At 38.7% G+C, this 16,209-nt stretch overlaps 1 protein-coding gene across 7 annotated transcripts in view; it reads left to right on the forward strand.

Moving 5' to 3' along the window:
* The window catches only part of ASCC1 (activating signal cointegrator 1 complex subunit 1), a 104,567-nt gene that overhangs the window by 71,658 nt on the left and 16,700 nt on the right, over window positions 1-16,209 (forward strand). For all 7 annotated transcript variants that reach the window (XM_077778488.1, XM_077778494.1, XM_077778495.1 and 4 more), the window contains exons 8-9: window positions 1,727-1,851; window positions 7,583-7,668. In XM_077778488.1, coding sequence (XP_077634614.1) covers window positions 1,727-1,851; window positions 7,583-7,668 — 211 coding nt within the window. The remainder of the gene's footprint in view (window positions 1-1,726; window positions 1,852-7,582; window positions 7,669-16,209) is intronic.

The raw sequence follows: 16,209 nt of genomic DNA on the forward strand, positions 1-16,209 counted from the left end.
ACTATGGCTTACTGATGTTACAAATATTTTTTGGCTCGTAGACACTATTTCATAAAAAAAACAATTAAGATAAAGAACTTAGTATTTTAAGAAGACTAATTTGGAACTTTGGAGCCTGCAAACCATGAAAGGGAAAATAATAATTTGTGCTCCCGAGTCAATTTCTGGGGGATAGTAACAGCAATTTCCTCTTGCTGCAGTGTATGCAGTGCAAGCAGAAAGTTGTTTTGCCCACATCTAAATGGGTGAAAGGTCACTGGGGGGTAGGGGTACTAGAGGCTACTGTCCACAGACCTCAAGCAACTGAGTTGCTGCAGCCAGTGTTCTGTCTAAGGCAAGATGGGCTACAAAATGGGCCACATGGGTAGGCTTGACCCATATCTCACATAAAGCAAACCTGTCTAGCCCTGCTCATTGGCCACAGTACTTACACCGTGGGCCATTACACTTGGGCCATGGCCCAAGAAGCAATGGAAGATTCCCGAGCTCTGTAAATGTCTCAGGGCTACTTGTATCCAGGAAAAGAGGTGATGTTTGACCCAAAGGGGTATTACTCGTATGTCTAAAAATGTGAAATCCAAAAAATGTGAAGTCTATTGTTCATTAGAACACTAGTGACTAATGGAAGATTATTTGGGGCCAGAGATGTCAGTTAGCATCAGTACTAATCTCAGAGACGGCTAAGGAAGGGCTGAAAGGTGCAGGCTGCTCCCTGCACTTGCCACCAGGTACACTTCTCTGTCATTTGATACGGACTCAGCACATATCCAGTGACAGCTGCCTCTATCTCAGATTGGATATTTTGGCACAGTATGTAGAAGCCACAGGCTGCATTTTACCATCAGACGAGTGGGTGGTCACAGAAGCTGGCTGCTTCCTAAGGCCTTGGACCAAGATCTGCTCACCACACACTTGCTGAGATACTGACCCCTTCTGTCGGCATAACCAGCAAAGTTGTTTTTTAGAACTGAAGGAAAGAGGAATCAAACGCTGAAGAGTTCATCACCACTAGAATAGCCTTACAAGAAAGGGTAAAGGAAGTTCTTCAAGCTGTTGAGCAAAACACCTGCGTAGGATGAAAACTTCTGTGCAAGCATTGTTTCTGGTGGAGGTGCTAGAATGAATTGCCACTGCAGGACCCCTTACTGCTTAGAGCTACCTGGAGTCCACATGAGGAACAGTCATGCAGCCTATGGATTTTCCTACAGTTGTCTTTATGGGTACTATGCTTCAGCCTCAGTGAAACGCTGAGATAGTGTCCAGGGCTACTGGGATCTTCACGGTGCATGCTCTTTCCCAGTGAGCAAATGTCTTAGAGTGTACCAGACCTCTTTTGATCCTGGGAAGCATATTGCCTACATGGTAGCTTTAGGATCTGTGACTGGATGAAGCAATAAAGCACTTCCTTTTAGGTACCTCTCTGTTGAGCCTGGCTTCTTGAGCCCTATCCCAAGATGCTAGGCTTCAAGGTCATGTTTAAATGTCCTGGGAAGACCCAGCCCTCTCCATGTACAGGTGATCCCTCTCTTAACACTCACCATGATACATTACAGTTATTGGTTTCCATGTCCATCTGCTCCATAAGGCAGGTGGCTTCTCTCCCTCCTCTTATGCAGGGTCTTGTACAGTGATTGGCCCAGAACAGATGCTCTGTAAACATTGAATCAGTAATCAGGGATTCAGGAGTTTACTAAGATTTTTATGCTTCTGTCTTCAATTTCTCCAGGCTGCAAGAATTAGTCGATCGAGTGCTAGAACGTTTTCAGGCATCTGGACTAATAGTGAAAGAGTGGAATAGTGTGAAACTCCATGCTACAGTCATGAACACTCTATTCAGGAAAGACCCCAATGGTAAGTCGAATATAGAACTATAGCATAGTTTGTGAGCAGTAAGGCCTTATGATATCCCTGGGGTTCAAACAAAATGGGCTATCAAAGAATCTCTGGTATATCTTTTTTTTTTTTTGAACCTTTGATGTGTTTTGATGAGCACAGTGGAAGTGAGCAGGGACATATCTAGCATGGGACCATGACATTCTAGATCTTTGATTTCTTTTGCCCATAGCGTTGCCAGATTTAGCAAGTAGAAATACAGGATGGCCAGGTAAATTTTAGGTAAACACTGAATAATTATTTTAGTATAAGTGTGTCCCAGGGGTGCCTGGGTGTCTCAGTTGGTTAAGTGTCCAACTCTTGATTTGGGCTTGGGTCATGATGTCACAGTTCATGGGATCAAGCCCCACACTGGGCCCCATGCTGGCAGTGCTAAGCCTGCTTGGGATTCGCTGTCTCTCTGCCTCTTCTCTCCTCCAAATAAATGAGTGGACTTTAAAAGTATAAAAATAAATAAAAGTATAACTGTGTCTCATGCAATACTTGGTAACCATTTTTTTCTTTCTTTCTTTTTTTGAAAAGAAAGAAGGAAGGAAGATTAGTAAAAGTAAAGGTTAGACCAGTGGTTCTCAACTAGGGGCAGTTTTGCCCCCCTCAAGGTCATTTGGGATTGTCTACTGACATTTCGGTTGTCACATTTAAAGGGTTAAGGGTGCTTTGCTACTGGCATCTAGTGGGTAGAGGCCAGGGATGCTGCTTAACTCTCCAATGTACAAGACAGCCTGCCTCAGTAAAGAACTATCTAGAAATGTCAGTAGCATCATAGTTGAGAAACCTTGAATTAGAGTAATAATTTTTCCACTCATGGAATCTGAGCCTTTATATAAAAATGCCATGTTTTAACCCTTGATTTGGAACAATAATCTACATTTCAAAAAGGATTCTTCTTTTCTTTCCATTGCCTCTCCCCACCAAGTGAAAGCTTTTCTAGCACATTCAGCATTACAAGTGTTTGGAATGGGTTTTATTTCCTTTGTTTAGGACCCTGACCTTGGTTTTAGAAAATCTAAAGAGGAAGACTCCATCAGGACTTGACCCCATAAACTATTTGTAGATTTATACTTTAGGATGGTTTGTGTGTCCTGTTTTTTGTCAAAGTATGGTTGATCCTTGAACAACATGCTTTGAACTATGCAGGTCAATAAATACAGTATGTACTATAAATGTATTTCCTGTTCTTTAGGATTTTCTTAATATTTTCTTTTTTCTTAATTATATGAATACAGTCTATAATACATATAATATGCAAAATATGTATTAACTAACTGGTTATATTATCAGTAAGGCTTTCAGTCAACAATAGCAATTTAGTTTTAGGGGAGTCAAGAGTTATACATGAATTTTCAACAGCATGGGGGTTGGTGCCCCTTATCCCCATTGTTAAGGGTCATCTGTCCATCTTTTTATTTATCTCAAGTATATGCCAAAGATCCCAACTGGAAGTCATTTATATTAAACCCATTTGGTTAGAGTCATTGTAGGACTAAGAGACATGTAGCTGTCCAATTTTTAGTTCTAGCGTTCATGTTTTATGATGTTAGATTGTATTTTATTTAAGGTTTTTCTAAATAAAGCACTATTTTACCTTTGGGAACACAGAGATAAAAAATGGTTCAAACGACTTAGTCAAAGCCTATAGACTCTTATTCGGATAGTTCATAGATTCCAAAGCTCTATACTTGGTCTTGTTCTGATGGAATGCATTTCTTTCTTTGGGATAGTAGTATTGCAGAAGAATATGTAGAATTTCAGAAAAAAATTTTCTGGAATATTTCATATTTATAAATGTATGTACCTTGTGAACATTTAAAGGAGTTTTTGGTATTTATTTGTTCTGGATGGTCAGTTTTAAGTTTGGAAATAGAGTTAGATCCTCTGAGGTGATATACATCTTAACATCACTATGTAAAGACAGAGTTCCAGAACTCTAGAGTATACAATAGATTGGTTGGTTCAGAAGTTGTATTGTATCCGGCACCATCCAATAGTACTTCCTGTGATGATAGAAATCTATATTCTGTATCTGTGATGTCCAGTATGGCAGCCACTATCCACATGTAGTTATTGAGGTGGATAGTGAAGACTGAGAAAGTGAACTTTTCATTTTAATTAATTTTAATTAATTAAATTAATCACATATGGCTGGTGGCTACTGATTTGGACAGTGCAGGTACAGACAGTATTTTATGAGACATTTAATACCATCAGTAGTACATTCTCTAAATGTCCTAGTCCTTAAATCTTTCTTCAGAGCTCTTAGCATGATCCATTATTAACTAACCTTTTGACATAAAAGAGTTGAATTATGCAGGAACCTGTATCTTTGTGTGGGTCCAGATTTATATTCAGTTAGCACCAGAGCTTCACGTAAGAAAATATTCTGTGTTCACAGTATGGTTATCCTTTCCTACTGAGAGATGGTTTGAATATAACACTTTCATTGAAATAAATTCACATACTATATGATTCATACAGTATTTAAAGCATATAATCCAGTGATTTTAGTAGAGTCAGAGTTAGGCAGCCATTACCATGATCAATTTTAGAACACGTTTGTCACTCCAAGACGAAACCCCATTGGCAATGTGACTCCTTACTCCTTAACCTTGTAGTCCCACCCACCGTCAGTCTACTTTCTGTCCTATAAATTTGCCTTTTCTCTGGAAATTTTGTATAAGTCGAATCATGCAATATGTGATCCTCTGTGACTGGCATCTTTCACTTAACACCGTGCTTACAGGGTTCATCCATGTGATAGCACGTATCATACCTCGTTCCCTTTTAGTTGCCGAATAATCATCCACTGTATGGATGTACCACATCTTAGCCATTTCTCAGTTGATGGACATCTGTATCATTTCTTCTCTTTGACTATTGGGATTAATGCCACAGTGAACATTTTCATACAAGTTTTTGTGTGGGCATATATTTTCACTTCTCTCGGGTATATACTTAAGAGTGAAATTTCGGGTCATGTGGTAAACCAGTGTGTAACTCTCTGAGATGATGCCAGACTGTTTTCCAAAGTGGCTGTACCATTTTGCACTCCTACCAGCAGTGTGTGAAGGCTCCAGTGTCTCTCTTTCTTTGCCAACACTGGTTATTATCTGTCTTTTTGGTTATTGCTGTCATTTTTGATGTGAGGTGATATCTCATTTTAGTTTTGATTTGCATTTCCCTGATGGCTAGTGCCACTTACAGATTTTGAACCTGTCATTAAACATTTCAATCTTCAGATGTCACTACTGCTTTTTCATTGATACTTAGTGTCCATGAATTCAAAGTTTCACCTCTTAACAGGGGACTGTTTTTAATTTGTGAAATATGCATGGTATTGGGATCTTTGATTAAGTGAATACTTTGTCATTAGAAGTTACCAGTGTGTGATTCCAGTTGGCTAGCTAACATATATTGTGCACATAGAGTTAGCACTCTGGACATATTTTATCAGTTCTGACTTGGTAGTCTCCATAGCTGTATATAATAAAAGAGCATATTCCAAAGTGGAAATAGAAATACTTTTGAGTGTCTCTTGGTAGGCAGGAAAGGGTAAATATCTTAGAAATATTCTGAGGGTTAAATAATTCTTAAGGATGCTTTGAATTTTCTATACTTTGGATTTGTCTGTATGATGAATTTGTACTTGAAAAGGACACAGGAGGGGCGCCTGGGTGGCTCAGTCGGTTAAGCGCCCAACTTTGGCTCAGGTCATGATCTCACGGTTCGTGGGTTCGAGTCCCGCGTCGGGCTCTGTGCTGATAGCTCAGAGCCTGGAGCCTGCTTCGGATTCTGTGTCTCCCTCTCTCTCTGACCCTCCCCTGTTCACGCAGTCTCTCTCTCTCACTCACTCAGAAGTAAATAAAACATTAAAAAAAAAGAAAAGGACACAGGAATGAGGTGTTTTACTCTTTCTTACCTGTCATCCCTTTCCTTTGAAATTATGTCCTTTGGAATAAGCATGCTAAATTAACACAAGGAGTTAAGAGCATAGCTTTGATGAGGCTAAGGTCATAGATTTGCTGCATTTCTGTGTAGAATGTCTGTAAATATAACTTTGAACTGAAGGGTGCTTTTCTCATGGAGGGGTCCTTAAACCAACCCACATCATGTTGGTTGCAACCCAAATCAGGATTGCCAGCATTTTCGGCTACTTAATGTGTAGATTTTTATATATTTTTACATATTTTAAAATGCATATAGCTTATACAAAATCTTGGGCTTTTAGACTGCAAGGAACCTTTGGAGATCACCTAATCCTAACCTGTAACTATGTAAATGAGCTGAGATCCATAGAATAGATGTAATTTGGTTAAGAATATGGCTCATTTTACGCACACATGCCACATCTTTTTTATCCATCCATTAATGGACACTTTGCTTCCATATCTTGGCTATTCTAAATAATGTTGCAGTAAACATACGGGTGCACACGTCGTTTTGAATTAGTGTTTTTGTTTTCTTTGGGCAAATACCCAAAAGTGGAGTTACTGGATTGTATGGTATTTCTATTTTTAACTTCTTTAAGGAAACTCTCTCCTTTTGCTTCAGTTTACATTCCCATCAACAGTGCAGGAGGGGTTCCCTTTTCTCTCTGTCCTTGCCAGCACTTGTTATTTTTTGTCTTTTTGGTGAATGAATAAAGATGTGGTGTGTGTGTGCGTGTGTGTGTGTATGTGTGTGTCTGTCTGTCTGTGTGTCTTTGTATGCACATGTATATACATATACAACAGAGTATGACTCAGCCATAAAAAATAATGAATTCTTGCCATTTGTGACAACGTAGATGGATCTAGAGGGTATTATGCAAAGTAAAATAAATCAGACAGAGAAAGACAAATGCCATAGTGATTTTACTTATACGTGGAATCTAAAAAACAAACAGAAAAATAGAATCCAGCTAATAACTATAAAGAATAAACCAGTGGTTGCCAGAGGGGAGGGGAGAGGTAGGGTGGCAAAATAGGTGAAGGGGATTAAGAGGTACAAATTTCTAGTTATAAAATAGGGGCATCTGGGTGACTCAGTTGGTTAAGCATCTGACTTTGGCTCAGGTCATAATCTCCCTGTTCATGGGTTCGAGTCCTGCATTGGGTTCTGTGCTGAGAGGTCATAGCCTGGAGCCTGCTTCAGATTCTATGTCTCCCTCTTTCTCTGCCCCTCTCCCGCTTGCACTCTGTCTCTGTGTCTCTCTCTCTGTCTCTCTCTCTCTCAAAAATAAATAAACATTTAAAAAATTAAAAAATAATATACAGAGATGAAAAGTACAACATAGGGAAGAAATATAGTCAATAATATTGTAATAATGTATGACAGATGGTATATGGCAGATAGTGACTACACTTATCATGATGAGCACTGAGTAACGTATGGAATTGTTGAGTCACTATGTTGTACACTTGAAACTAATATAACATTGATGTCAACTATAGTTCAATTAAAAAAAAAGACGGTAGCTAATTACATACATAACCTATCTCGAGTACTTGGACAGTGTTGAATGAATAAATGTATATTAAATTGATGACAGCTGAGACTGGATGGGCCTCTTGATTTAGCCTGCTGCTTTTCCCTCCTGCTCTACCACTTTCCAGGTAGTACATTTTACTAGTTGTACCTATAGAAACCCAAAAGGAAACAAACGTAAATAACCCACGCTTCTCTTCTAACATTATCTTTGATATATTTACAGCTGAAGGCAGGTACAATCTCTACACAGCGGATGGCAAATATATCTTCAAGGAAAGAGAATCATTTGATGGCCGAAACATTTTAAAGGTCAGTACATAGCAGGTGAATTGGAAATTCTCTGGCATGTGTCCTAAAATAAGAGAGGAAGACAAATTGTTTTCCTTTTAACAATAAAGTACATTTTTCTCATGCTTCCCATAAGGATTATTGATTGAAAGACTAGCTAAAAAAGAAAAACTTTTTTTTTTAATGTCCTAAAGGAAAAGGGAAATCTTTTTTTAATCTGTTGAGGCTGTGATATCTCTTAGAGTAATTGAAATTGATGATTTAAGAAACAAGTATTCAAGCTACTTGGACTGATAGCAATAGGTTGATTTTAACATGGTGAGTTTTACTTTGTATTTTACCTCTGGAGGTCCGAGTTTCCATTTTTTAAGTGAAAAAGAATTGTTTTGTTCTAGTAGACTTTTCTCTTCACCTACTGCTCTCTAAAGTTGTTTTGTAATTTGTTTTTACTCAGGAATAGCCTCTGTCTGAAAAGTAGGCGGTCGGTCTCTGACTGTTGAAGCTTTGCTTCCTGAGTGTTAAAGTAATCTATGAAATTCCCATAAAAAGTGTTCTTCAGGTTTGCATTTATCTTTCTCCTACAGACCACATTCTGTAATATCCATGATTTATGCCCTCTCTATCAGGTTAACATGTCATTGTGTCTCTGGGCAAACATGAACATAAATTGATGCAACGAAGAGGTTTTTAATTCTTCATTTTACTTGTTCTTTAAGAGGTTTAGGTCATACATTTTCAAAGCCATTGGATGTTTTTTAGAGCCGGGTGGAGAGTGTGTGTATATAACTTCAGAGTAAGCTTTAACTTTAAAAATGCTTTTTCTTTTTCCTTCCCCACCTCATCGTCCATCGCCTTATCTGGTCACTTGACACTTTTCTTGCCAGCTGCCTAATGCAACCCCGTTACCTCTAATTCATGATCTCACTTCAGCACCTGCAGACTTCATACCACAGAACCCAGCAGGGCAGTGACTGCATCCACTCCTAGGCAGGCATTCAGGCTCCTACACTGCAGAGCTGTGTCGATTCCTTCTTTTCCTTGATGTCTTTCCTCTTTCTGAGTAGTTTTCTTGATTTCAAAGTAGCTATGTTAGCTTTGGTTTGAGTGGAAAGCTGCTAATTAATTCCGCAGCCATTTACCGATTCTTCCTCGGCCACATCTTTGGTGTGATATGAATCTTTTTCTTCCTCTGTCTAATTTTCTGGGCCTTTTAGTTATTTTGCTTTTTTGTCATTGTTGTTAGTTTGATTAAGAAAGAAAAGTAGACTGAATGGGGAAAGAAATCTATAGGAATGACTCAAGCCAACTTGGTTCTTTTGGGATCCGAATTAGAGTTCAGAGGGTGTGCTGATGAAAGTCAAGTGTGGGGCACTTTGACATCAACAAGAGGAAGGTCATGGCAGAAAGTCTGTGCAGTAGCTATATGAACAGCATGGGTCTCTCACCTGAAACTTAATTTCTCTCATTCAGGAAAGTCTGTCTTCCAATTTAAAGATGCTCTGCCTTGAAAGTTTCCTCCCCACTAGTGATGGCATGGGCGCAGCTCCCTCTAGTGTTAACAAGGGCTTGCTATGTTAGTAGTACCCTAACTGGTTCACACCTCGTCACAGTCTTAGAGCTGGGGTCAGCTAGGGACTTAGAGACCACTTAATTCACTTTCCCACTTTAATTTCTAAGGGCACAGATCCAACATGGTGCAGGTGGCTTGCCAAAGGTTACCAATAGTAGCTGAGTCTGAAATGAGAGCAAAAGGATTCAAATCACAAGTTAGCATTGTCTCTGCTGCCTCCCATAAAGAAGCTCAGTGTTTAGGTAGAGATCATTATGTATCTGAAGTTGGGCATATCTGTTTGAACTGTAATAATGTCTGATTAGAAGTCGTTTCATAAATGTTGGGGCAATGGTGTGTGCCAGTTCATCTAAAACTGTGACTAATTAAGAATTTAACGTTGAATTGAATGTAACACCAACACCATCAGAGATACCTACTGGCTGTATACCATCTGCCAGACCCTGCTGATAAAATAGTCATTATGATACAATCCCTACCTTCCAGGAGCTTCCTGTCTTTGGCAGGTACAGACAGTTAATAGGCAATTATAATACAAAATGATGGGAGCGAGTTACAAGTATGGAGGAGAGGTTCCTTTGAACACAGATAGTTAGAACAAAGTGTCTTTTGATACATTAATATTTTACTTTCTAATCATTAGCTGCAGTAAATATAATCTTTCACCTATATTCCATCAAAGGAATTCAGTTTTCCTTGAGAATAAAGGTAAAATGTGGCCTCCAACAATTACCCAGGCCCAAACACAGAAGTAGCAATGGTAGTCTGCGTTTTGGAATTACCATGAATGAACGTGCCTTTCTCAATTAGAACATAAGAACCCATGGGTCCTGACACCCTTGGGGAAAAAAAGATTCCAAAAAAACAATGAATTATATATGTAGTTTTGTATCAGATAAAGTTATTATTTTTAGAAAGAGAAAACATCAATTGCACTAACAAGAGAGGAGCTGATGTGGAGGAAACCAAAAGGTCAACTGCATTGGTTGTTCAGGAGCCCAAGCATATGTGCGTAGCATATTAACAGCTGCTTAGGTCAAGGATCAGGAATGCTGGTGATGAGAAGCAGCCCTGGAAGAAAATCAGCTTCATCTACTATTCAAAGAGAAACAAAAGGAGAAAGCAAGTCACCACACGTTGCTCTAAGAATGTAATAAGTAACAGCCAGCTGCTCTTCTCCCCCACGAAGGGAATTCGGTCCCTTTGGCTGGGTGTAATATTATGCATTCTGGGTGCCTTAATAAGAAAGAAAAAAGTCTTTAATGACTTTGGGAGGTAGAAGCCACATTTTTCTTTTGTATGGCTCTTTTGAGAGTTGTTGCAGCTGTAATAAACCAGTATTGAGTGATTCATAGCTAAAATAAGAATTCTCTTACCTTAAGAAGGACTTTGAAAGAACTGACAAGTAAAGAATGATTCTCCTGTGTTTTTCAAACCAGAAAAGGAGCATATGTAGTTGTGATGGGTTTTTATGAAGATGAACAGATGGCTCTGAAAGGAGAATGTGCTCATGAAGATGACCTGGGCCAAATTCATAGGGTAATATCCCCTCAGAGAGTTTCCATTTCTAATCTAAGAGATAGAAACAAAGATGCTATTTGTTTATCTATAAGGCAGTGATAAACTTGTAATTGGAGAGATCATGCTGACCTAAAGATGTACTGCCAGAAATAACTGCTCCCTCACAAGTGGAACAGTCAGAAACTGCCAGCCTCAGAGAGAGAAGTGGTCTTAATGGCAGTCTGTTTGGGGGGCCTCTGAACTGACCTGAAGCAACAGAAGAATCATGATTCCAAGACTGCTGTCAGCAGATTGAACAGGAGTGCAGTATTAACTGTTGAAAAGCATAGCTTCACACTGCAGAGTGAAGAGGAGATATTAGAGCCCTGGGTTGTACTCAGTAGAGGAGGTGATGTGGTACAAATAAAGACACAGTTGTTACAGTATTTGGGAAGGAATAGGAAGAAAATGCTATAGGTCCAGAATCAAAGGCCATCATGAAAGTGCCATTTCTTTAGGCACTTAAAACTCCTGGAAAATATAAACCAAGTAAAAAGGAGATGAATTTGTGCCTTTTCCATTTTATATATAGGAATCTTTGAATCTAGAGAAAGAGGGGATTGGTGCTTTTAAATTAACTGTATTGGGGGTGCCTCGGTGGTTCAGTAGGTTAAGCGTCGCGACTCTTAATTTCAGCTCAGGTCATGATCTCAGGATCATGAGATCAAGCCCTCCATCAGGGCTCCATCCTGGAAAGAAGATTCTCTCTTCTTTCTCACTCTCTCTCTCTCTCTCAAAAAAAAAAAAAAAAAAAAAATAGCCATATTGATTTTTAGTATTTTACTTGAAAAGTAAATGGTAAAATATGTACATAGAACAGTGCGTGAAACATACATATACATTTAACAAATAATCATGAAGTGAACAGTATAACTACTACCAAAGTCAAAATGTAGAACATGCCTCCCATCTCCCTCCCTGGCCAGCCCTTTAGTTTGTCCCAAAGTAACAAATGCACAATTAAATTCTTAAACACTCTCAGTGAAGATTCTTGTTTTGAATGATTACTTTGTTTCAAAGTATTAGAAGAATATTGAAAGGCTGAGTTCATTTTTGTTTTTTTCTAGAGAAGAGATGTGAGACTAGAAACTATATAGAAATTAAAAAAAAAAAAAAAAAAGATACCAGGGGCGCCTGGCTGGCTCAGTTGGTGGAGCATGATGCAGCTCTTAATCTCAGGGTCATGAGTTTGAGCCCCATGTTAGGTGTGGAACATATACATGTATATATACATACACACATACTTATCTATATATAAATGACCACAGAGAAAGACTAATGTTTAGAAACTATTATTTCTAAGGGAGAAAACATTGTGTCTTTCATCATCCAGCTCAGTATGCAGCCATATTATATACTGTTATTGAAAATTACTTCTTAGTCACATGGCTCGTTAGAATTCTTTTTTTCTTTCTTTCTTCAAAACTGCTCTTTCAGAAAGACTTTCCTTGAGAGGCTATCACCACTTGTCCCATTGCACTATTATATCAGGATGAATAACAGCAAATTGAATATGGCCTTAAGTTATTTTATCTCATTTCCACTGTAATGATGGTGTTGTTTTTACTACCTAACATGTGACTTGACATTTTTTTTCTGTGACTGGAAATTTTAATCTTATTTAGGTAAGCAAAATCACTGAACAGACGTCACTTCGTCTCTAAGCTATTTATACTTCTACACTATTGACACTTACTAAGCTCAGTTCCCTTGGACATACAAATAGTTTGTAATAGTTTTGTCCATAGTATCGAAAACAGTCACATTATTCCTTTAAAAAAAAATTTTTTTTCAACATTTTATTTCTGAGAGAGAGAGAGATAGACAGCGTGAGCAGGGGAGGGTCAGAGAGAGAGGGAGATACAGGATCTGAAACAGGCTCCAGGCTCTGAGCTTGCTGCAGCACAGAGCCCGACGTGGGGCATGAACCCATGAACCGCAAGATCATGACCTGAGCCTAAGTCGGACACTTAACCAACTGAGCCACCTAGGCGTCCCACATTATTCTTGATAATCATGTGAAGTAGAAAACATGTTAACAGAGCAAACGCACAGCTTTTTGAAGAATTTAACTCATCAAGTAACAATGTGGAAAAGGTCAATTAGAGAATAAGAGAATTCATGGAAATTATACTCACACATAAATATATATTCAATTAAGGATCGCAAGATAGAAAATGTCTGGCAAAGGTGAAGATATAGAAAATATGAGGGAAAAATATGACAAAGAGGGTCCTCAAACAGTAAAAAAATTAAAATTCTAAAAGACGGGGGCTCCTGGGTGTCTCGGTCCGTTAAGTGGCTGACTCGATTTCAGCTCAGGTCATGATCTCATGGTCATGAGTTCGAGCCCACATCGGGCTCTGTGCTCACAGCATAGAGCCTGCTTCAGATCCTCTGTCCCCCTCTCTCTGCCCTTGCCCACCTCAAAAATAAATAAATATTAAAAATTTTTAAAGATTCTAAAAGGAGACAATAGAGAGACTTAATTTTTGAACTTGGATGAAGGAGGCTCTACACCGGTAGTGCCCTCAGGCACTTGGGAGCTGCAAAGAAAAATCATCTGCAGAAGACCGTTTCATCACCCTCCACCTGCTAATATTCCTCCAAGGAACTTTTCCCCAAAATGGCCAGTACACAGAAATAACTGGGCATATGAGGGGACTACTCTCTGTTAGCAGACATCCAAAACTCAGACACGAGATTCTGTAGTCATCAGACTCACACTAAAAACAGTTATGCTTCCTGTGTTCAAAGGGATGAAAGCCAAGCTTAAAATTGTTATCAGATAATTGGGAACTGTTACAAAAGCAAAGTGACATAACAGTTTTGAAAAACAAATGGAAATGGTAGAGCTGAAAATGCGGTAATTGAAATTAAGAGCTCAGCAGATGGGTTCAGCAGCAATGTAGACATAGCGAAAGAGTTGTAGTGAACTGGAAGGTCAGGAGGAATCCTCCAGAACATTGCATGGACAGAGGGATAGGTAGAAATGAGAGCTGAGAGGATAGGAGATCTGTAGGGTAGAGCGAGAAGATCTAACAGACATCTAGTCCAAGTCCCAGAAGGAGAGAGCATGAATGGGGCAGAGCTGATGAAGGACACATGAATTCCAAACAGGAGTTCTGTGAAGTGAACGTATATTGTACTTTCTTTCCTACGACTTATGACTGCATCACGGACAACAGACAGCCTTAACTAGACTACTTGGGCTCCAGCAGTTATTAAACTGAATGGCTGAAATTTGTTGACAATAACTACATTACAAAGAACAGAAAAACAAAACAAAATTCAGCTGAAGAATGCTTTACTTAAAGTAGATGATTAAAAAAAGAACGATAAAAGGTATCCAGGAATTCTTTTTACTATTCTTATAACTTTGCTATAAGTCTGAAACTGTCAAAATAAAAATTTCTAAACGTAGGCAAGACAGACGTGCATGTAGGAGGGGAATACGACACTAGCCATTTGCTGTATTTTTTTTTAAATAACCACCTTCCAGAAGAGTTTGTTGAAATCTTAGCTGTGTTTTGTTTCAGCGTTTAGAATCGATGCAGCTTTAATAATTGTTGATCTTACTGCAAAATCTTACCATTTGATTTCAAAGGGTATAAACACTAACATAAGGAGCAATTTTCTGTTTAGAATGTTTCATAGTAGAACAAGCTATGAGGAAGGTAGTGGCATCTTTCATTAGAATGCTTTTTGTTTTGTGTAAGAAATGAGAGTGCAGTTCATTTCATTCTCCTTGCTGTCATCCCTTTCAAACAATTCCCTATTGAATTCCCTGAAACCTATCTCTCACCTCTATTGTCGTCCTGAAACAGCACTGTTAAAGGTCACCAGTAGTCCCTATTTGTTCAATGCCTTGACCCACTTTTACTTTTTTCCAGTAACCACATAGAGAGTATTAAGCCCTTTTCTCCTTCAAATGTTCTCTTCTCTTGGCTTCAGTGCCAATTGGCTCTTCTGGTTTCTACCCTGCCAGTGAATCTACTTTTTTTTTTTCTTTTACATTCACTGCCTTGTAGGGCTACTTTCTGAGGTTTTGTCCTTATCCCTGTTTTTCTCTTAACTGCTGTCTTGTTTTGTGAAAATTTGACTCATTCTTAACGTACAGATACCACGTCCTCCCTGATGGTCGATGATGCTCTTCCCCCATCCTCACTCTTTGCAGAGACATGTCATGTGCTCCCCGGTGTTTAGCAATGTTTTTGTACCTGGCAGCCACTCAAGGAAGCTTTTCTGGACTGACCGAATAAAACTGTTTTTTACAGAAATCACATTTTGGAAGAGGAAGTGAAAAAGATTTTCTGTTTGCCAAAGGAGATAGTTTTACCCCATATATGAGGTTGTAAATGCTTTGAGCAGGGGCCAGCAAACTACAATCTGAGGGCCAAATATGTCCTACTACCTGTTTTGCACATGGCCCTCAAATTGTGAATTTTTTTTTATATTTTTGGGTTTTTTTTTTTGTTTTGTGGAGGGGGGGGTTGTTTTCTTTTTTTTTTCAATTGCTGATTCAGTTTCTTTCCTGATTATAAGTGTGTTCAAGCTTTCTATTTCTTCCTATTTGTTTTGGTAGCTTATACATTTTATTTGAATGTTCATTTATTTTTGAAGGAGACAGAGACAGAGAATGACAGGGGAGGGATAGAGAGAGAGGGAGGTGCAGAATCCAAAACAGGCTCCACGTGGGGCTTGAACTCACACACCCTAAGATCATAACCTGAGCCAAAGTCAGACACTTAACCGACTGAGCCACCCCGTTTTTTAGATTTTTTTAATGGTTGAAAAAAAATCAGAAGAAGAGCAATATATGAGGACATGTAAAAATTATATAAAATTCAGATGTTAGGGTCCATAAATAAAATTTTATTGGAACACAGCCATCCTCATTTGTTTATGCACTGACTGCTTTTGTGCTGCAGTGCCAGAGTTGAGTAGTTGTGATGGACAACATATGGACACCTTGCCTTTTCTGGAAAAACTTTGCTGACACCTAAATGGTTAGGGTTTAATTCAATTTTCTTTTATTTCACCCAACACAACTTCCTGCTTTATGATTAGATGTGATGCTCATATTTAATAGACCCTCAAGATATACTAACTAGGTCATATTTAGTTGTCAATCCTATTGGATTTCCCTTTACTTGAATTTTTCTAGCAAATGTTTTTTCCTTTTTTAAGATGAGTTTACCAGGAGCATCTTTGTGGCTCAGTCAGTTGGCTCAAGTCATGATCTCTCCATTTCTAAGTTCAAGCCTCACATGGGGCTCACTACTGTCAGTGCGGAGCCTGCTTTGGATCCTCTGTCTCCCTCTCTTTTTGCCATTCCCCCGTTCATTCATTCTCTCTCTCTCAAAATAAACATTTAAAAAATAAGTTTACTAAATTCAAGAAAAAGAGAGTCCCAAATTAAATATACCTAT

This window comes from Crocuta crocuta, unplaced genomic scaffold (assembly GCF_008692635.1).
Source record: "Crocuta crocuta isolate KB4526 unplaced genomic scaffold, BGI_CrCroc_1.0 scaffold167, whole genome shotgun sequence".
Classification (NCBI taxonomy): Eukaryota; Metazoa; Chordata; class Mammalia; order Carnivora; family Hyaenidae; genus Crocuta; species Crocuta crocuta.